The 22371-nt window shown below is 50.0% G+C and overlaps 2 protein-coding genes across 2 annotated transcripts; one reads left to right on the top strand and one right to left on the bottom strand.

Annotated features, from left to right (window-relative positions):
- Positions 1 to 34: 34 nt before the first annotated feature.
- On the top strand, positions 35 to 8209 carry TBXA2R (thromboxane A2 receptor). The gene is made up of 2 exons (XM_056845328.1): positions 35 to 832; positions 7949 to 8209. The coding sequence occupies exons 1-2, from the start codon at positions 35 to 37 to the stop codon at positions 8207 to 8209; spliced, it is 1059 nt and encodes a 352-aa protein (XP_056701306.1).
- Positions 8210 to 11479: 3270 nt separating this feature from the next.
- On the bottom strand, positions 11480 to 22371 carry GIPC3 (GIPC PDZ domain containing family member 3). Its single transcript, XM_056845110.1, has 6 exons — positions 22108 to 22371; positions 18747 to 18932; positions 17755 to 17935; positions 15515 to 15627; positions 14195 to 14276; positions 11480 to 11631 (listed from the first exon to the last, which is right to left on the bottom strand). Exons 1-6 carry the CDS (start codon positions 22360 to 22362, stop codon positions 11480 to 11482), a joined length of 969 nt encoding a protein of 322 aa, XP_056701088.1. The 5' UTR covers positions 22363 to 22371.

Raw genomic sequence — 22371 nt, 5'->3', positions numbered from 1 at the left:
GTTTGAGGGGGAAAGGACTCCGTGGTCCCCGAAGATGGAACTGGGTAACTTCAGCGACGCCGGCCGGCTGGGCTCCTGCTTCCGGGGATGCAACATCAGCGACGACCTCCGAGGCTACCTCACCTCGCCGTGGTTCTCCACCACCTTCGGCCTCATCGGCCTCTGCTCCAACCTCTTCGCCTTCTGCGTGCTGGTCAACTCCTCGCGGAAGATGCACAGCCGGGCCCGGTCCTCCTTCCTGGTCTTCCTCTGTGGCCTGGTGGTGACGGACTTCATGGGCCTCCTCGTCACCTTCAGCATCGTGGTCCCTTACCACTTCGCCAAGTTCGAGTGGAGGCACGTGGACCCCGGGTGCCACCTCTGCAACTTCATGGGCCTCGCCATGGTCTTCTTCGGGCAGTGCCCGCTCCTGCTGGGCGCCACCATGGCCGGGGAGCGCTTCCTCGGCATCTACCGGCCCTTCTCCCGCTCCGTCAACATGTCGAAACGTCGGGCCTGGATCCTGGTGTGCATGGTGTGGGGCCTGGGGTTTTTCCTGGGCCTGCTGCCCATCTTCGGCCTGGGGGAATACAGCCTACAGTTCCCCAACTCCTGGTGCTTCCTCACGCTGCGCCACGACCCCAGGAACGTGGCCTTCTCTCTCATCTTCGCCCTGCTGGGCATCTTCTGCGTGGTCCTCTCTTTCTTCCTCAACACGTTCAGCGTCGTCACCCTCTGCCGGATCTACCACGACTCTGAGTCGGTCCAACGGCGGAGGGACAGCGAAGTGGAGATGATGGCCCAGTTGCTGGGGATCATGGTCGTCGCCAGCGTCTCCTGGCTCCCCCTGCTGGTAAGGACGGCTCCCCTTTCCAGCGTGGTGTAGTGGTTAAGAGCGGTGGTTTGGAGCGGTGGACTCTGATCTGGAGAGCTGGGTTTGATTCCCCACTCCTCCACATTAGCGGCGGACGCTAATCTGGTGAACCGGATTCCCCCCCCCCCCGTTCCTACACATGAAGCCAGCTGGGTGACCTTGGGCTAGTCACAGCTCTCTCAGCCCCACCTACCTCACAGGGTGTCTGTTGTGGGGTGGGGAAGGGGATTGTAAGCTGGTTTGAGTCTTCCTTAAGTGGTAAGTCGGCATATAAAAACCAACTCTTCTTTCCCTAGAGTTGCCAACGGTGGCCTGGGAAATTCCTGGAAATTTGGGGGGGATAGAGTATGGGAAGTAGGGTTGCCAGGTCCCTCTTCGCTACCAATGAGTTTTTTTGGGCGGAGCCTGAGGAGGGAGGGGTTTGGGGAGGGGAGGGATTTCGATACAATAGAGTCCAATGGCCAAAGCGGCCATTTTCTCCACGGGAACGGATCTTTATCGGCTGGAGATAAGTTGTAATAGCAGGAGATCTCCTGCTAGCACCTGGAGGTTGGCAACCCTAATGGGGAGGGAGGAATCTGCAGAGGATTTTCAGCTAGGGTTGCCATGCTCCAGCTACTAACTGGAGATCTCCTGCTATTACAACAGATCTCCAGCTGACAGAAATTCGTTCCCCTGGAGAAAAGGGCCGCTTTGGCAATTGGACTCTATGGCATTGAAGTCCTTCCCCTCACCAAACCCTGCCCTCCCCAAGCTCCGCCCCCAAAACCTCCCACCAGTGGCGAAGAGGGATCTGGCAACACTAGATTCATCATACACACCAGAGCCAGTATGGTGTAGTCAGTGGTTAGGAGCGGTGGAGTCTGATCTGGAGAACCAGGTTGGTTTCCCCACTCCTCCACATGAAGCCTGCTGGGTGACCTTGGGCTAGACACAGTTCTCTCTGAACTCTCTCAGCCCCACCAACAGGGTCGCCAGGTCTTCCGGAAGTAAAACTGGAAGTGACATTATCACGTGTACACACCCGCGTGCACCAGAGCAGCTGGGTGGATTGGCAGCCCACCAAAACCACCCACCTGCAACCCTGCCCACCTGCCTCACAAGGTGTCTGTTGTGGGGAGAGGAAGGGAAGCTGATTGTCAGTCGGTTTGAGACTCCTTAAAGGGAGAGAAAATCGGGGTATAGAAAACCAACTCTTCTTCGAAGCAGTGTGAGCTCTAGTCCTGCGACAAACCCATAAACAGATTCCAGCAGACGGCAAGTCCACGAAAGCAGTTTTATTGATTAGACTCGACAGGTAACAGAAGCCATATTCAGAATGACACTAGTAAGGGGCTAAGGCAAGGCACATGGCATATATGGGAAAGCAAAAGGAGATAACTAGTAACCCAGGCAACCCCCCTCCCAGAGGCAGGAAGGAGCACTTGACAATTCCCACACCAAAGGAATCTATGAAGTCTAAACACGGGGCACGGACTGGCCTTGGAGAGGATCGCAAAACAACACCTGGGAGCGCAACCATGAACTGTCTTCATGGCCTGCTCCTGACAAGCAGCCATTTCCTCCAGGTGCAGATCTCCTGGGATTACAACTGCTCTCTGGTTCCCCCGGAGAAATGGCCCCTTTGGAAGGTGGACTGTATACCTTGCTGAGGTCCCTCCCCTTCCCCAAACCCCGCCCTCCTCAGGCTCCACCCCCTGGAGCTCCAGGTATTTCCCATCCCGGAGCTGGCAACCCTACTTAATGCTCGTCCTTTACCCCCAGATACTGCAGTCACCAGGGGGCAGGAAATGGGTTCTGGATGTTCTTTGTCTGGATGTTCCCCAGACAAAGAAAACAAAGGAGTCCCCTCTCCATCTGGCTTGCATTAAACTGAGGATGTGCCAAAGGGCTTTGTTAAGAAAAACAAGAGGAGACAACTGGAAATGCCAGTGAGGGGTTGGCGGGCCAGCAGATAAAACAGCTGTCATTGGGAGGAAAACGCATGGTCGCTTTAGCCTCCTTTATTCCCTGTTTCAGCCAGGATTCAGCCAGGATCGAATGCATGCGTTTCGCCAAACGTGAGTTCGATCCTGGATGAATCCTGGCTGAAACAGGGAGTAAAGGAGGCTAAAGCGACTGTGCATTGAAAGCCCAGCCCAGGGTTCGAAAGGCTGCAAAGAAAAGGTGCGTATAGGTCACCCTGCCCCGTTCTGTCACTAGCCCTTGAATCCTTATTGTGAGATAACGCAGGGACATGCTAGAGGTTTGCTAAGTTATGAACGGCACAAACGGAGAGAAATTTCTCATCTTCTGTTTTGGCACTAGCCATTTTTCCAGAATAAGTTACCCAAAAGGTAAGGAATCAACATGAAATCTTGGGCTAATATTGCTACAAATGATTTTATGAATAATATATAATAAATTTAATACAAACACAAAATTAATATAAATATAAACATATATATTGCTTGGGTATATTGTCACCCTGTTGTAATTTTGTGTTTTTATGTTTATTTGGCATATTCAGCACAGATATATAGCTGCTAGAACAGGGGTACACACAAGTTATTTATATTTGTGTTTGTGTTTGTATTAAATTTATTACATATTATTCACAAAATCACTTGTAGTAATATTAGCCCATGATTTCATGTTGACTCCTTACCTTTTGGGTACCTTATTCTAATTTGTTAGGGTTAAGGTTCCCCCCCTTTTTTGTTGTTACTAGACGTTTCCCCCCCAACAAAGTTGATTTGGGACTGGCCAAAGAGTCCCCCCCCCTTTGTGCACAAAATGCACAATTGACCTGCGGAACTCCCTGCCACAAGAGGTAGCAGTGGCTGGGAGCTTAGATTGGGGTTTTAAACCAAGAATTAGAAAAATTCATGGAGGATGTCTTGCTTGACGGCTAGGATAGCTGAGAAGGGAGCCTCCATATTCAGAAGCAGTTACTTTTTATGTTTCCTGCTTCTTGCTGCTTGTTTCGTGGATTATTTTGCATTGCAAACATGCCTTTTGTGATTTTTAAAATACATAATGTATGAAGTGTTTGTAGGTCATTTACAATATAATGTACCATGCTGACACATGGTAGAATTGGCGGGGTTTGAGGAGGGGAGGGACTTCACCGGGATATAATACCATAGAATTCTCCTTCCAAAGCGGCCATTTTCTCCAGGGAAACTGATCTGTATCGCCTGGAGGTCAGTTGTAATAGCAGATCTCCAGCCACTTCCTGGAGGTTGGCAACCCTACTGGGTATGTATTATACGATGTATTCCAAGTGGACTTTGTGCCACTGATACCAGAATGTTACTAAAATATGTTTTGAATTGTAAAAGCACACATCCAAGTAATGCAGTTTCAATATTTCTTTCTGGAATGGGCTGGCATGACATTCAAAGTGTGCATATCATTATCAACCAAAAAAGACAATCCTATAAAGACAGTCCATAAGGGTTTGTTTTTAACATATGCATGAACGCTTTGTAATAAATATATTTCATTGTTTAACTTAATTTTATTTCACCCAGCCTTTTGGGTACCCAACTTTGTTTTTAGGTTGGGATATTTCTTCCTCTGTTTTGTCCATCGTCTTTGTTTTTCCATGCATCGTTGATTTTATAGATGCCTGGCATTTTGCAAACTTATGCAATTCTCCCCAGGAATAAAGGAAGCTCTTCATTTTTTAAAATACAGTCACTGTTATGGCTGGGATTTTGAAACACTCCAGTATTTAGCGATTTCAAAATCTTGGTAAGAAGATCTAGTACCAATTCTAAGTATTCCTTGTTGATACACATTCTCCTTGAAATGATTCAAACCAGCCTTGATCTGAGAACAGCAAACCCCGCCCCGGTATTATAGCTACCAGCTTGAATTGCTCTAAACTGGTAGATTAATTGTCAGTTGGTTAAGTGGTGATCAGCCTTAAAAATTGTGTTTGCTTCTTACCAGGGAGGGGGGGGGGTGTCGTCATAGAATCATAGAGTTGGAAGGGACCACCAGGGTCATCTAGTCCATCCCCCTGCACAATGCAGGAAATTCACAACTACCTCCCCCCCCCCAGTGACCCCTACTCCATGCCCAGAAGATGGCCAAGATGCCCTCCCTCTCATGAACTGCCTAAGTTCATAGAATCAGATGAACTGTTAGAAAGTTCTTCCTAATGTCTAGATGGAGACTCCTTTGATTTAATTTCAACCCGTTGGTTCTGGTCCAACCTTCTGGGGCAACAGAAAACAACTCAGCACCATCCTCTATACGACGGCCCTTCAAGTACTTGAAAATGGTTATCATATCACCTCTCAGTCTTCTCTTCTTCAGGCGAAACATACCCAGCTCCTTCAACCTTTCCTCATAGGACTTGGTCTCCAGACCCCTCAACATCTTTGCTGCCCTCCTCTGGACACGTCCTTTAGCTGCAAACAGTAACTGTGGTGTCTGTGTGTGTGTGGATTGGGGATATGGAGTTGGGAAAGGCTGGGGGAGTAAGGTTGCCAACCTCCAGGTGGGGCCTGGAGTTCTCCCAGAATTGCAACTGATGTGCTGAAATCAATTCCTCTGGAGGAAACAACAGCTTCACAGGATGGACTCCATGGAATTACATCCCTGCCGAACTGCCTCCCCTCCACAAACTCCGCCTTCCTCAGGCTCCACCCCCAAATTTCCAGAAATGTCCCAACCCAGAGATGGCAACCCTGGGCAAGGGTTTCTCCTTCTCCTCTGTTTCTGTAATTGAAAATGGCTGCTGTCTCTGCTTCCCACCCTCTCTACTGGAGCTTAAAGCACTCTCTCTGTGTTAAGTGCCGTCATGTCGCTTCCGACTCAGGGCGACCCTATGAATGAAAGTCCTCCAAAATGTCCTATCTTGGACAGCCTTGCTCAGGTCTTGCAAATTGAGGGCTGTGGCTTCCTTGATTGAGTCAACCCATCTCTTGTTGGGTCTTCCTCTTTTCCTGCTGCCCTCAACTTTTCCTATCATGACTGTCTTTTCCAGTGACTCTTGTCTTCTCATAAGGTGACCAAAATACAACAGCCTCAGGTTAGTCATTTTAGCTTCTACGGTCAGTTCAGGCTTGATTTGATCTAGAACCCACTGATTATTATTTTTTTACAGTCTAAGGGGCCAAAATGGCCTAGGGATAAATAGCACCTCCTACCCTTTCTCCACGCCATAGTTAGGGTTGCCAGCTACAGGTTGGGAAATACCTGGATATTTTGGGGGCGGGGCCTGAGGAGGGCAGGGTTTAGGGAGGGGAGGGACTTCAATGGCATATAGAGTACCTGGAGATTTTGGGAGGGGAGCCTGAGGAGGGCAGGGTTTAGGGAGGGGAAGGACTTCAGTGCCATAGAGTCCAGTCTCCAAAGCAGCCATTTTCTCCAGGTGAACTTATTTCTACTGGCTGGAGATCAGTTGTAATAGCAGGACGTCTCCAGCCACCACCTGGAGGTTGGAAAACAAATCAGACACCTCTATACACTTATCATAAGATGAGAAATTCAGTATAGGAATAGCTATGAGTAATGCCAACAATATTCTGGCTATATATTTACAGTACGTGGTAATATACCCACCAACAACATATATTCCCAACAAGCATATGTATTTATTTCTTTTCCATGTAAAATTTCCCCAAAGCACAAGTTCACAACAATTCCTATGTAAGGTAAGTATTGAAATAAAGTCAACTGAAATGTCCTTAAAGATGTACTTCTTTTCTTTGCAGCAGTTGATTAATTGCAGGAGAAAACGATCGTTTCAAGGCACACAGCCCAATTCTTCCTCAGTTCTTCCTGAAGGTCCTTGTGGAGCATCAGTCTCAGGGAATTCCACAGTCTGATCCCCAGCCCTGGTCCGTGTGGACGGGGGTGACCTTGGGTCATTTGCCAAAAAGGCTTAATATTACTATTCCTAGGATTAATATGGAGCTCCCTGACGGGCTGCTATCTTGAGTTTAGCGGGTTCGATAACCAGTCAATGAGCGGGCAGTAAATTGTCTGCAATAGCTGAACAGGCGGTACGTGCTACAAAAGATCTGTCGTAATCATCATTTACAAGCCGTGCCCTGAGACAGCTACTGTGCCTGGGTATGTAAAGATTTTGTTTAATGTACACGGGCTTTAGTATCCACACACACAGGAGGCTGCCTGCTGTATCTCTGCGTGGCTTACTGTTCTTGCTCGGCCTCCTTCTAATTATTGGGCCTGCCCCACCTTTGCGCTGGGCTGATTAGCTCATTTCAGCGCAATACGATCGATCGCTCAAAAGAGGCTGCCTAAGATATCTTCACAACTCAAAGTAGCAAATATCTTATTCTACAAACTTTTTAAATAAGATGGCTGCCTTTTCTAGAATATATGGGAAAGGGGGCATCACGAAGTAAACGATGCCCTCGAAACTATCAGTATGATTTTCATTTATTAAGTTCTGCTAAGTGAATACTAACCTAGCCCCGTGGCACAGAATGATAAGCTGCAGCACTGCAGTCAAAAGCTCTGCTCATGACCTGAGTTCGATTCCGACGGAAGTCGGTTTCAGGTCGCCGGCTCAAGGTTGACTCGGCCTTCCATCCTTCCGAGGTCGGTCAAATGAGTCCCCAGCCTTGCTGGGGGTAAAGGGAAGACAACTGGGGAAGGCAATGGCAAAACCACCCTGTAAACATAGTCTGCCTAGGAAATGTTGGGATGTGTCATGTCCCGGTGCTTGCACAGGGGATTACCTTTACCTTTAAGTGAATACAACAAATGGTATGATTTCTGTAAGAAGTACTGATATATAATATTGGAACATAAATTGGAACCAAGTATTGAAACATATCTCGAGTGTACGATGTTTAACCTACTGTTTTTGTATTTTTATTTTGTTGTCATTATAAAATAAACTTAAAATAGTTTTTTTTAAGAGAGGCTGCCTGTTGCATCTATGTGTGAGTCCCTGCGCTCACCAAGAGACACATCCAACAGAGAATGAGAGGTCTCATAATAAAGCACGTTTCCAATTTTAAATTCGGCAGGGAGGGAGTCAGTAAGTTATCAGGAAGTCTGGGAAACCATAGTAGCATTGTTCCAGAATATTTCGATTAATGCCTTCTGGTCTTTGCTGCCATGCAGATCTTCATCACACGGACGGCTTTTCAGAACTTCCCTGATGTCAATCGGATCCCCCGAGAGACCGAGGAGTGGCTGCTCATCTTCTTGCGGCTGGCCACCTGGAATCAGATCCTCGATCCCTGGGTCTACATCCTGATCCGCCGGGCGGTGCTGAGGCGGATCTACCCCAGCCTCAAAACCCGCCCCTCCATCGTCTCTCTATACCCTGTCCTCAACCCCTCACTGCAGCGGAAATTTACCCAGGACTCTGTACTCCAATAAGAGGGGGGGCATCCAGATTCTGTGATCCCTCTCCATAAGAAGGCAAAGCTCAAAGCCAGCATGCTGTAGTGGTTAAGAGCGGTGATTTGGAGAGGTGGTCTCTGATCTGGAGAACGGGGTTTGATTCCCTACTCCTCCACATGAGCGGCAGAGGCTAATCTGGTCAACTGGATTGGTTTCCCCACTCCTCCACATGACGCAGTTGGGTGACCTTGGGCTAGTAACAGCTCTCTCAGCCCCACCTCCCTCACAGGGTGTCTGTTGTGGGGGGGGGAAGGGAAAGTCACTTAAGTGGTAGAGAAAGTCAGCATATAAAAACCAACTTCTTCTTTTATAGAAATGGCCTTCCTCCAATACCCCTCCTATTGCTTGAATTAGGCCCATGCAAGAGGGCGAAATGCTGGGAGCATGTCCCCAGCCCCCCCTCCCCATGCCACCCCCCCAGTGTGCGTGTCCCCTCCCCATGCCTGAAATTCAGCCCTGCCGGCTGCCCAGTAACCCTTGACATAGCCTTTAGAATGGACATCTTATCAAACCCAGCCTGAAGGACCTATCCCAGAATGCTTTCTTGCTCCTGCCTTCTACCATGTGGGCAATGTGGGGGTAGTTGGAGGAAAGGGGAAATTTCCTTCTCCCTAGAGTGGACATGAAGGCTTGCCAGCCCCCTATTTTGGCTCCTGGCCTTGCCCTGGTGTGGACAGATGGAAGGACGCTTTAGGCTGGTAACCAAGGACCCTGGTTGATGGGACTGACTTGGAGGCAATGGGGAGTGTTACCCGGATTGTGACCTGGAAAGGAAACCTCAGGATGATCCAAGCATGTCGAAATGTATGGAGGAAGCATGCATGAACATTGTGGTAATTTGTGCCTGCCATCGCTGTCTTTTTTGGGGGGAGTGGGGTGGAAGAAGGGGTATGTGTGTGTGTTAAGTGCCGCCAAGTTGTCTCTGACTCATGGCGACCCTATGAATCAATGTGCTCCAAAACGTCCTATCCTTAACAGCCTTGCTCAGGTCTTGCAAACTGAGGGCCGTGGCTTCCTTTATAGAGTCCATCCATCTCTTGTTGGGTCTTCCCAGGATGGTGTAGTGGTTAAGAGAGGTGGTGTGGAGCAGTGGACTCTGATCTAGAGAACTGGGTTTGATTCCCCACTCCTTCGCATGAGCAGCGGAGGCTCATCTGGTGAACTGGATTGGTTTCCCGCCACATGAAGCCAGCTGGGTGACCTTGGGCCAGTCACGCTCTCTCAGGCCCGCCTACCTCACAGGGTGTGTGTTATGGGGAAGGGAAGGGGAGGGGATTGTAAGCTGGTTTGATTCTTTCCTTTATCCTTTACCCCTTAGAAGCTCCTTGATCCATTGATCTTGAGCAGTGCAAATCTAGTGTTTGAGGGATATAAGGACTGAGATAAATCTTGCCACTGACAATGTAGCCTTGGGATCCCTGTCACTTAATAAAAAAGGCATTATTAGATTTATATGTTAAAAGGGGAGAGGTATAATGTGATTGACGTTCCTCATAAAAGCAGCATTCCAAGAGGGCATGAGCTAATGAATCAATAGAGCCAGAAGAGCAAGGACAGGTCCTGTCTGGGTATGGTTTTGATTCTGCCTTAAGTGATAAAGTCAGCATATTAAAAACCAACTCTTCTTCTTCCTCTTCTTACTTTTCCTCTTCTTCCTCTTTTCCTGCTGCCTTCAACTGCTGCCAGCGTGGTGTAGTGGATAAGAATGGTGGTTTGGAGCGGTGGATTTTGATATGGAGAACTGGGTTTGATTCCCCACTCCTCCACATGAAGCCAGCTGGGTGACCTTGGGCCAGTCACAGCTCTCTCAGCCCTGCCTACCTCCCAGGGTGTCTGTTGTGGGGAGGGGAAGGGAAGGTGATTGTAAGTTGGTTTGATTCTGCCTTGCGTGGTAGAGAAAGTCAGCATATAAAAACCAACTCTTCTTCTTCTTCTTCTTTTCCTGCTGCCTTCAACTTTTCCTAGCATGATTATCTTTTCCAGTGAATCTTGTCTTCTCAGATCTGTGACCAAAGGCAGAAGGGGTATGCAGAGGGGAAATCAGGCTAGCCCGTCCCATCCTAGATCCTGGATGTCTCTGGTAAGCAGAGGGAGGTCTTTGGGGACACTGACCGGCAACTGTGCGCTTCAGGGATCTCGTACACCGAAGGGGGTGTTTGTGTGTGTTCTGCAGGTTATCCGAAACAAAACTTCAAGGCCTGACTCTACACTGATGCTGGAGGTTCCAGATCGACATTGGCCAAACGAGAATCGGCATCATTTCTCCGCCATTTACCAAGGTCTGCCTGTACCAAAGAAAGCATACCCAGCGGCCTCCTCAGGGTGCATTCAGATGTTCACGTTTTCAGCAGCGAGGCTATCACAGAGATGCGCACGCCAAATTTTGTTCACGTGGTTCTGTGTTTCTATATAGCGGCGCACAATGCTGGGTTACTGGATCACTATCCACCCACCCCAATCCCCAAAGCAGTTTTCCAATATTTCTCAAATGGATTCCACCTTTAAAAAAGTGGTCGAATGTACATTTAATTGAATAAATATATTGAATACAGGCAGCGCTTTATAAAGGGGGGGGAGGTGGGAACCTGCCTACAGCATACAGGGCAGGGCAAACCACTGGATCAGCATTTGATTTCCTGGCCAAGTGGGTCTTTCAAATATGCTGCAAACACGGCGGGGGGGACAGGAAAGGTGAGGCCCGGCTTAAGCTATGGGAAATGAAATTGCAGTCAGTCCTAATTTGTACATGTGTTAGCGCCCACCCCCTGGTGTTGGATTGTGCAGCTGTAAACACCACCCTTTCAGATTCCTCCTGGGTCCATGCTGAAAGGCGGGCGTTGGGTATGCAGCAGCTTGCTTGGCTGTTAAGGTGTTCAACTGAGCTCAAGTTATAGTGGGGGCAACGTCTGCTTTCCCTGGGAGCTGTCCCAGGTCCTGATGCGGAACCGTTCTGACTCAAGATCAGTCTCCCCAGGCTTTGTTCACAAGACCTCAACATCTGATGCGGAGATGCTTGGAAAAGGGCCACGGCAGACATGAGATTTCACCAGTCTTTCGAAATCTAGCCAAATCCTATAATTCTAGTGCTCCCTTAAGGGATATTCTGAACTTTCGAATGCAACCCTGAAATAGAACCCAAAAACTAGGAAAAACAGGAATTGGGTGGGAGACACTGGGCCAGGCAGAGGAGGGAGGGTGAACAGGTGATGAAGAGGGCCGACCCTCCACAAGCCCACCATGTGCCTGCTACTTGGAGCATCCCTTGGCTTCGTAGATAGCTGTCCAGACCTCCACCACAAACTCATCTGGAAATGCAAATTCGCCCAGCAGTGAGTCAAGGCCCTGGGAAAATTCTTCAGGGCCCTGGCGCTCCTTGGCCATCTCCACCATGGTCGATGCTGTGGAAAGAGTGACTGCCGTTAGCATATAGCATGTGTACATAACAGGCTCCCCTCCCTCCTGTTTCCATCCTCCATATGCTTTCTCCTGGGTTGTTGGTTCAGAAACAAACCACCTTCCCTCTCTAGCTCTCCAGGAAACTAGGTCTACATGTCTGCAGCAACAGATGACTGGGCACAGGACTGACTGGCTGGATACCAGTGCCGTCACTAATCCATTTCCCCCAGGACAATATTCAACATTCTAAAATGGACTGAGTTTTTGTTTAAAGGGGGAACAAATGTACATTTAATTGCGGAAGCATACTGAATACATGCAGTTTTTTTAATGGTCGAGAAAAGCATGCATAATCAAAACAAAGCACTGGAGCAGGTGGCAGGGTGACCACGAGGGAAACAGTCTTGCATAAATGGCCTCTCTCTACCTCACAGTGTGGTTGTTGTGAGCATAAAATGCAGGAGGGGATACCATGTTGTACCCCGGTTTAGGTATAAATGTCTATATATATGTGACACTAGACATGTGTGCTTGGAACCTAGACTCTGAAAAGCAGCGGGGGTGATGGTGGCCATATGGATCAGAGTGACCTTTTCCATGCTTCATAGTTTCCCTGATAAGAAAGGGCCCTCTGATGAGGTGGCCTTAAACCCCAGTCAGAAACAAAGGTTTGGATTCAAACTATGGTCATTTATGAGTTCGTTGCTTGCTGGACCCACACTTTCCTGATGGGAATCTATGCACCAGCAGTCTCCAAGCTCAAAACAAGTCCCCGCCCCTTTAAAGACTGCTTCGTAATTGGCATACTTTGTAGTGCTTACTGTGAGAGAAAATCCCAACCCCGAAACCCAGTTGCCACTTAAAAAAGCATTTTAAGAACAAAAAACAGAGCAATCTGAAAGACCTCCGAGGAAGCAGGAAGCATGTGAATCCCCGCCTCTTGACACACTGCTTTGTAATTGGCTGTAGTTCTTTCTGTGAGAGAAACCAAGCTTACGTGTCCTGCACTTTGCCTTATGCACGGGGATTTCACCCAGGCTGAGCTCAGGGGAGAGGGAAGAATCGGGTTAACAGAGGAACGGGAAGTCCCAGGATTTGTGAGGGCTGGCAGCGAGGTCATCTCTAATGGAGGGAAAACTCATGCATAACTGCAAGGAACAACTGAGACAGACCAGGGGAAAGCGTGAGTGAAAATACTCATGCATAAACAACCTATGTTTCCCGCCAAGGCAAAGTGGGAAACATAGAATAACAGAACTTGCCTGTTACCATTTCCCCTGCAGCAGTTAGGGTTGCCAACGGTGGGTTGGGAAATCCCCGGAGATTTGGGGTGGAGCCTAGGGAGGGCCGTGACTAGGCTATAGTGCCATAGAGTCCACCCTCCAAAGCATCCATTTTTTCCAGGGGAATTGATCTCTGTAGTCTGTAGATCAGTTGGAATTCTGGGAGATCTCCAGGCCCCACCAGGAGGCTGGCAACCCTACCTGCAGCCCACTGACCTCCAAAAATGCTGCTCTTACGGGGAGTAGGCACAGGACCCTCAGGAATGGCATAAGAGGAAAACTGGGGCTCAGTGGCAGGAAGTGGAAATCGGTGGAAATTACACACACCCCTTCCGTTAGTAGTAAATTTCATCTGGCTCCAACCCAAAGACAAACATAACTTTACCCAGGTGAAAAGCAATTCCAGTCAGAGTTTCCCCCTCCTCTGCTTCCCTGCTGCTGCGGCCCTGATCCAAATAATTAGGGTTGCCAAGCTCCAGGTGGTGGCTGGAGGTCTCCCGCTATTACAACTGATCAGTTCCCCTGGAGATCCGTTCCCCTGGAGAAAATGGCCTTCTTAGGTGGTGGACTCTATGGCATTATACCCCTCTGAAGTCCCTCCCCTTCTCAAGCCCTGCCCTCCTCAGAAGCCACCCCCAAAATCTCCAGGTATTTCCCAACCCGGAGCTGGCACAACCCAACAATGGCTCGCAGCTGGGCACAACTGCCAATGTGCCGGGTGCATGTGACCATTGCTTTTTGCAAACGGTGGCATTTGGCTGTTGGCCTTCTCTGGCACAAGAGGGAAGAATTTGCTAACAGTTAGAGAGCCTCCTCAGTGGAGCAGGCTTCCTCGGGAGGTGGTGGGCTCTCCTTCCCTGGAGGTTTTTAAGAAGAGGCTAGATGGCCATCTGTCAGCAATGCTGATTCTATTACCTTAGGCAGATCATGAGAGGGAGGGCATCTTGGCCATCTTCTGGGCATGGAGTAGGGGTCACTGAGAGTGTGTGGGGAGATGGTTGGGAATTTCCTGCATTGTGCAGGGGTTGGACTGGAGGGCCCTGGTGGTCCCTTCCAACTCTATGATTCTATCATTCTTCTATGATTCTACAAATAACACATCTGGAAGACCAGTCATGGGATTCCAGCATCATGGGTCACCAGGCCCCAAATCTGGATTACAGACAAGCGTTCTTCCTCTGCCCCCATTTCCATCGTGGTGACATCTCTTCCTGGCAAGGCCTGCTCAACTTTAATATACAGAAATGCAACAGCCCCTCCTGGCATGAAGCACTTTACTCACCCAGTTCCACATCACGAATACCCATGTAACTTTCCAAAAGGTCATCCACTTTTCGAGCTGCTTCCTCCTCAAATTCACTGGGCTATAACGGGGAGGGAGAGAGATCAGCTGTAGCGACAACACCCAGATTTTGGAAAGACAGCCTCCAGGTGGGACCTGTGGATCCCCCGGAATTACAACTCATCTCCAGAGTACCGAGATCACTTCCCCTGGAGAAAATGGATGCTTTGGAGGGAGGACTCCAAAGTGGCATTGTACCTGAGGTCCCTGTCCTCCCTAAATCAAAGGCCATTTATGCACGGGGGGTTTTGCCTTAGATTTGCCACTCTTTCGATGCATATTTTCCCCATCCAAATTCTCAAAACTCAACAATAAGCCCCCATGCAGAGTTTTGAGAATTCAGATGGGGAAAATGTGCATCTAGAGAGCAGCAAATCCAAGGCAAATCCTCCCATGCATAAATGGGCGAATGAAAAGGTGACTGTAAGCCGGTTTGATTCTTCCTTAAGTGGTGGAGAAAGTCAGCATATAAAAACCAACTCTTCTTCTTAATGAGCGCTAGGGAATGTGTGAACCTACTTAATAGAAATACATCTTCTTGAAGGCTACTTAGGGCTTAAGTAGATGCTAAATAATCCAAGGCAAAACCTCCCATGCATAAATGGCCTCAGTGGAACAGGCTTCCTCGGGAGGTGGTAAGCTCTCCTTCCCTGGAGGTTTCGAAGCAGAGGCTAGATGGCCATCTGTCAGCAATGCTGACTCTATGACCTTTGGCTGATCATGGGAGGGAGGGTGTCTTGGCCATCTTCTGGGCATGAAGTAGGGGTCACTGGGTGTGTGTTGGGGGAGGTAGTTGTGAATTTCCTGCATTGTGTAGGGGGTTGGACTACATGACCCTGGTGGTCCCTTACAACTCTATGATTCTATGATTCTAAGTGCCTTCAAGTCACAGCCAACTTATGGCAACCCCAGCAAGGGGCTTTCAAGGTATGTGAGAAGCAGAGGTGGTTTGCCACTGCCTTCCTCTGCAGAGCCTTCTCTGGTGGTCTCCCTTCCAAGCACTGACCCTGCTTAGCTTCTGAGATCTGACGTGATGGGGCTATACCATGCTGCCTTCCCTCCAACTTGAAACAGTGGGGCGGTACAATTTGGTGGCATCCTGACCTTGGGCAATGCACTTTTTCACAACCTCAAACCCCCCCACCCCAGATCTTCTCATCGTAGTGGCCTACCTTACAAGGCTGTTTGTAAGGATGATGGCTCTCATGTATGCAAAGTGCTTTTGAACACGGAAAGCGCGGTATAAATCCTAAGACTCACCGCCTCTTCCACAGTGGCTGTGCCCTTCGCCCTTAGCCGAAGTGTCTCCCGACCAGTTGCCACTTTCCCCTCGCCGGGGTTCTTGGTGCTCCGTGTCCGCTGGCTGATCATGTCTGAGGGGCACACAAAGAGGGGAGTCAGTTTTAGGGTATACGGAGGACACTCCATTGTGCCTACACCTCGTTCAGGCAACACTATCAGGATTTTCTTCCCTGAGGGAAACAGCCATGCATAAAAGACCCAGATCTCAGTTCTGGGTATGCCTGCTGCTAGCTAGGAAGGAAGGAAGGAAGGAAGGAAGGAAGGAAGGAAGGAAGGAAGGAAGGAAGGAAGGAAGGAAGGAAGGAAGGAAGGAAGGAAGGAGGAGAAGAGTTGGTTTTCATATGCCGACTTTCTCTACCACTTAAGGGAGAATCAAACCGGCTTACAATCACCTTCCCTTCCCCTCCCCACAATAGACTCCCTGTGAGGTAGGTGGGGCTGAGAGAGTGTGACTAGGCCAAGGTCACCTAGCTGGCTTCATGTGGAGGAGTGGGGAAACCAATCCAGCTCAACAGATTAGCGTCCGCTGCTCATGTGGAGGAGTGGGGAATCAAACCCGCTTCTCCAGATCAGAGTCCACCGCTCCAAACCACTGCTCTTAACTACAACACCATGCTGGCTCCATGGCCCATGGCAGTGATTTACGCAGAGATGCATCGGGCACTATTCTCAGAGACTGGGCGATCCAATTCCACATCTGCAATAATCGTTGACAATTACAGCCTGATTAGCCTGAATTCTCCATCCCCTGGGTTGAAAGGAGCTTGAGCCAGCGCAGTGACTCATGCAGAGATGCATCAGGCAGCCATCTCTAAGGATGAGTAATCCTGCTGCATGTTTGCTGGAAAAAAACGATCGAACATTCTACTCCCACTCCATGCAGTGAAGGCAGAATTATCTACTGTAGAGGCTGATTGGGATAATGTTAGGCCAACCATGACTCATGCAGAGATGCAGCGGGCACCCTCCTCTGTAGGAACCTTTATTTAATGAATATCTCTTTCCTGGCAGCGCTCTTGCAGCATGTGCTAATTTGTCTATGTACACAGTTCGGGAATTACAGAATGATGTATTCTGGAGTGACTGTTCTCTGAATCCCACTGTTTATTTGATTATAGCCAAATGAACCATTAACTGTGTCTGCGAGGCACTGCTTGTAGACCTCAAGGGACCTGGCAGAACTCAGCATTCGTAAGCAATGTGGACTGACCCTGGAGGGGGGAGGAATTCCAGCCTGATGCTCTAGTTTGAAATCGTCGGCTACGTTAGTTATAAACAAATTGCACAAGGGAGCTTGGTCATAGATTCAATGGCCCAATCCCAGTTTTACAGGCCTTTCCATCCCTTCCCCTGGTCAGATGTAAAATCTTGTGTCAAAGCAAAGTTTCCGGGGGTGGTGGTGGTGGTGACAATTACAAATAAAAAGGAGATGTGGGGAGAGGAGAGAAAGACACAAACGTGATTGTAGAGCGGGGGTGTTTTCTGTTGCCCAAGAAGGTTGGACCAGAACCAACGGGTCGAAATTAAATCAAAAGAGCGTCCGTCTAGACATTAGGAAGAACTTCCTGACAGTTCGAGCGGTCCCTCAGTGGAACAGGCTTTCTCGGGAGGTGGTGGGCTATCCTTCCCTGGAAGTTTTAAAGCAGAGGCTAGATGGCCATCTGTCAGCAATGCTGATTCTATGACCTTAGGCAGTTCATGAGGGGGGGCATCTTGGCCATCTTCTGGGCATGGAGTAGGGGTCACGCGGTGTGTGCGGGGGAGGTAGTTGTTAATTTCCTGCATTGTGCAGGGGGTTGGATTAGATGACTCTGGTGGTCCCTTCCAACTCTATGTTAAGGCCCACGGGCTGGATCCGGGAGGGAGCAGGGAGGGAGCTCTTATCGGGCCCACGAACCAGCTGAGGCAGCCACCCCTCCCACTCTTGATTTGGGCTGGCGAGGCACGGCACGGCCCGACCAAGTGACATTTACGTCATATCCGCCCCCCCCCCGTCACAATTGAGTTTGACACCCCTGCTGTAGAAATTCCCTGCTCCAACCCCAAAGCTCAGCCCAGCCCAACTATGGACCGCCTGCATCTCTAAAGGGCAAAGGCTTATAGCCACCAGTTCCAGGTATTTGCCAGCCCTTGGATCGGGACAGCCCATTTGGACCGGCTCCTAAGTAAATCCCCCCTTCCCCTCCCCAGCCACTCACCAAAGGCGCGTTTGGGCTGAACGAGGCGCATGGTGAACGGCTGGGCCTTGGGCATCTCCCGCAACATCTTGGCAACTTCGTAATGGCGGCATCCCACGATGGTTTGGTCGTTGATGGCCTCGATGCTGTCTCCGACGCAGACGGTCGGGATCCGGTTGATGATGCTGCCTTCTTTGATGCGCTGCGAGGACGGGGGGGGGGGCGCGAGGTAGTGGGGGGAGAAAGTCAGGGGCACAGAAGGGGATGCTGCCGACGGTCATGATTCCCCCCCCCCGCCCCCGAGCCTTCAGAACTTTATTCCCCAAGAAACTGAGGTCTTTAATGCATGGCTGTTCCCCTCGTGGTCACCCCTCTGACGACTTCGGGCCTTTGTGTTGATCACACATGTCGTTTCCAGCCGTCAGAGGTCGCCTCGCTCTCCCCCTGCGTTTCCCCACGTTTTGCCCAGGTTTTCAGAGACCTGTTTTATCTCAGATTTGAAAATGCAGGCAAAAGGCGGGGAGACGCAGCAGGAGAGCGAGGCGATCTCTTACGGTCAGAAACGGCATGCATGATCCACACAAAGACCCAAAGTCATCAGAGGGGTGAGCACGAGGGAAACAGCCGTGCATGAAAGGCCCAAGTCTGCACAAGGCTGTGGGAAGCGCCAAGAAATCCACCGGCATATTGTGTGCTCAAAGAAGTACTTCCTAGACCTACCCTAAGACAGCCATTGTGCAATCAGGTGGCAGGGAGTTCTACAGGCTTATTATGTGCTCGGGGAAAAAGAAGTACTTCCTAGATCTACTGTAAGACAGCCATTGCGGCACCTTGTGGCAGTGAGTTCCACAGGTTTATTGTGCGCTCAGGCAGAATACTTTCTAGAGACCTACCCTTGGATAGCCATTGCCAAATCTTGTGGCTGTGAGTTCCACAGGCTTACGACGTGCTTGGACAAGGACATGCTGCAGCCCCCCCTCCCCTGACAGACATGTTCTGTGTCTCCTCCTCACCTTGATGAAGGCGTATCCTGCCCCGTTGTCGGTGATGGTCAGCCCCAGAGCGTCTTCCGTCTTCGTCACTTCCACCTCTTTGGTCTCGCCGCGGACGTGGGCGAAAATGAAGTCCTCCAAGCCTATCTGGCCCCCCAGTAGCTTCAGCATGTCCACTTTGTGGGTGTTGAGGGTGCAGAAGAGGATCTGGAAGAGACGGCGACTGTGTGGTTAAGGACCTTTGGTGGGGATGGGAGCAGAGTTGTGGGGGAGGATTTGCCCTGTCTGCTATGCAGAATCAAAAGTCAACTGTGGGAAATCTTGCTTGGTGACACTTATCCAGAAGCGTCAGTGGGGAGGAGAGGGATTAATGTGAGCCACGGCTTACCAGGAATCTGCCCCATAACTTATTTTCCACGCTCTGGATGATGCAGCCAAGTCAGCGTGGTGTAGTGGTTAAGAGCAGTGGCTAGGAGCGGTGGAGTCTGATAGCCTCTGAGAACAGCTTTGATTCACCATTAAGACATCTCAGCACACCCCTCAAGAAAATCCATAAGGAATGTGATTGTGTGGTTGACTGGTCGAAGGCATGGGATTTGGGAAGGGCCGTGGCTCAGTGGCAGAGCATCTGCTTGGCACGCAGAAGGTCCCAGGTTCAATCCCCGGCATCTCCAGTTCAAGGGACCAGGTGGGAGGTGAGATGAAAGACCTCTGCCTTTGACCCTGGAGAGCCGCTGCCGGTCTGAGTAGACAATACTGAGTTTGATGGACCAAGGGTCTGATTTAGTATCAGGCAGCTTTACGTGTTCAAGGCTCTGGGGGGAGGGGAGTGAGTTCGAATCCCAATTGCTGCCAACAGAGAATTTCTAGAAACAACAGAACTGCATCTCTTCTTATTGGGTGGTAGACCTTCCCTTGTTTACTGACAGCCTTCGAAACCAGCTACCAACAACCACCTTAAAAGAGAGAGATCCACCCAGGGACTAGATCCTGCAGAAAACCCAGGTTCCAATCCAGTCCCCATGTTGCAATCCATTGGCATCATTTAGCTTGGCCTCCGTTATCGGCTCATCTTCCAACGTGATCTATGCCATCACCTGTCAGCAATGCCCGGCATCTTCTCTAGTCAAAAGGATAAAAGGGCTCCAATCTGACATTTAAGAAAATGGCATCATTCAGAAACCAAAGAGGAAATGCTTTGGTCTCCCAGACACTATTCTTCAACTAAAGGAGAATTCCGGAAGTGACACTTTTTAATTCCTCAGGAAGTTTCATACAGTCTCCGTTCAGCTCCCAGTTGTGATAACGGTTTCATGCTTGGGTTCGATTAGTTCAGGAAATCCATTTTACAATATCAATTTAAACTACTTGTAACCTGGTTTTCTCCCACAATGCGAGCCAGGATGATGATGATGATGGTGGTGGAGGAAGAAGAAGAAGAAGAATTGGTTTTCATACGCTGCTTTTCTCTACCTTTAAGGAGTCTCAAAGCAGCTTACACCTTACCTTCCCCTCCCCTTGTGAGGAAGGTGGGGCTGAGAGAGTTCGGAGAGAACTGTGAATAGCCCAAGGTCACCCAGCAGGCTTCATGTGGAGGAGCAGGGAATCAAACCCAGTTCTCCAGATTAGAGTTCGACGCTCTTAACCACTACACCACACCGGCTCTCACAAAAGTCACAAATGGTCGCTGTGCTTAGTCGACAGGTAGGTTTGCTAGATTCAGGTCCAGTATTACCTTACAGAACAAAAAGATTTTCAGGGTATGAGCTCTCAAGAGTCAAAGCTCCCTTCATCAGCTACAGACAAACAGGTTTGGATCCCACCGGAAATCTCTGCTGGTACTAAACTGCTGCTATCGTATTTTGGTCACGCCATGAGACGACAAGAGTCACTGGAAAAGACAGTCGTGCTAGGAAAAGTTGAGGGCAGCAGGAAAAGAGGAAGACCCAACAAGAGATGGATTGACTCAATAAAGGAAGCCACAGCCTTCAATTTGCAAGATCTGAGCAAGGCTGTCAAAGATAGGACATTTTGGAGGGTTTTCATTCATAGGGTCGCCATGAGTCAGAAGCGACTTGACGGCACTTAACACACCCATAGCAGCTAGATTGGAAATTGGGAGTTCCAAGTTCAGATCCTGCATCCAGATGTTAGGTCGCTGGGTGACTTTGGGCCCAGCCTCTCAGCTTGCCTACCTTGCTGGGTTGCTGAGTGTATAAAATGGTTGAAGAAGAGGCACCATGTATGTTTGACCTTCTCATTGGAGAAAAGGGAAAGGGAACGAATCAATGAAAACAACCTCCAATTGAAAGCCTGGGGCCTCCAACCTTGCCAGGTTTGGGTCCGTGGTTCAGTGGTAGAGCATCTGCTTGGCATGCTGAAGGTCCCAGGTTCAGACCCCAGCATCTCCAGTTAAAGGGGGTAGGGGTAGGTGATGTGAAAGACCTCTGCCTGAGACCCTGGAGAGCCTTGGAGAGGGGCTGTGGCTTAGTGGCAGAGCATCTGCTTGGCTTGCAGAAGGTCCCAGGTTCAATCCCTGGCATCTCCAGTTAAAGGGACCAGGCAAGTAGGTGATGGGAAAGACCTCAGCCTGAGACCCTGGAGAGCCATGGAGAGGGGCCGTGGCTCAGTGGTAGAGCATCTGCTTGGCATGCAGAAGGTCCCAGGTTCAATCCCCGGCATCCCCAGTTAAAGGAACTAGGCAAGTACATGATGCGAAAGACCTCAGCCTGAGACCCTGGAGAGCCACTGCTGGTCTGAGTAGACAATACTGACTTTGATGGACCAAGGGTCTGACTCAGTATAAGGCAGCTTCATGTGTTCATGTAACTTGGAGACCCTGAATCGGGTGCAAAGGCGCCATACAAATGTTTTAAATTAAATAAAGTTTGCCAGCAGCTCCTTTCCTTGGGCAGGTCACGGCATTACTGGGAAACCATCCCAACCCTAGAGAGGCCGGACTGTGGCACCACAAGCCAAATGAATCATGAGCATCCTACCTTAATCTTTTGGACATTATTGGCAGGGTGTCAAGAGAATATCTGACCCCACCACCACACCCCCTTGGCTCAATATTACCAGTTCTTGGCAGGACAGAAGTCCTGGGAGCTGGCCCGCCTCCAAAGGCCTTTGGGAGCTGGGTTGCCAACCTCGGGTTGGGAAATTCCTGGAGACTTGGGGTGGGGGCTGGGGAGGGCAGGATTTGGGGTGAGACCTCAGCAGGGTATAATGCCATAGAGTCCACCCTCCAAAGCAGCTGATTTCTCCCCAGGGGACTGGTCCCTGCCATCTGGAGATCCGCTGTAATCCTCAGGAGATCTCCAGGCCCTGCCCTGGAGGTTGGCAGCCCTATTTCGGGGAGAGGGCCCCCCGCCTTCCTCACCTCTGTCGGAGAGATATCGAAGACCTCTGCGATTTTGGCGTAGAGCTCCTTGACGTTGGTGAAGCCTTCGATCTTGGCCGTGGGGCTGCCGTGGGCCAGCTGGGTGTGGAACACGAGCCTGGGCCGCACTCGGGGCGGGTGGGGGGCGTTTGCTTGGGCGGCGGTGGTGGCTCCCTGTGCCGGGGCAGTCCTGCCCCCTTCCAAAGAGGGCTGGGAGCCCCCGGTCTCCCGGGGCACACCGTTCTCCATGGGCATCCCCTCCTG

The sequence above is a fragment of the Euleptes europaea genome, chromosome 2, assembly GCF_029931775.1.
Source record: "Euleptes europaea isolate rEulEur1 chromosome 2, rEulEur1.hap1, whole genome shotgun sequence".
In the NCBI taxonomy this organism is placed as follows: domain Eukaryota; kingdom Metazoa; phylum Chordata; class Lepidosauria; order Squamata; family Sphaerodactylidae; genus Euleptes; species Euleptes europaea.
Note: the sequence above shows the minus strand (reverse complement) of the source record. Positions and strands in the feature narration are given on the sequence as shown.

Bases quoted from the DNA above. Each gene is read 5' to 3' on its own strand.
- TBXA2R (XM_056845328.1), top strand. From the start codon at position 35: ATGGAACTGGGTAACTTCAGCGACGCCGGCCGGCTGGGCTCCTGCTTC. The intron at 833-7,948 runs GTAAGGACGGCT...GCTGCCATGCAG, and splicing joins TCTCCTGGCTCCCCCTGCTG to ATCTTCATCACACGGACGGC.
- GIPC3 (XM_056845110.1), bottom strand. From the start codon at position 22,362: ATGCCCATGGAGAACGGTGTGCCCCGGGAGACCGGGGGCTCCCAGCCC. The intron at 14,277-15,514 runs GTGAGTCTTAGG...TCCCCGTTATAG, and splicing joins CAGCCACTGTGGAAGAGGCG to CCCAGTGAATTTGAGGAGGA. The intron at 11,632-14,194 runs GTGAGTAAAGTG...CTCTTTCCACAG, and splicing joins TATTCGTGATGTGGAACTGG to CATCGACCATGGTGGAGATG.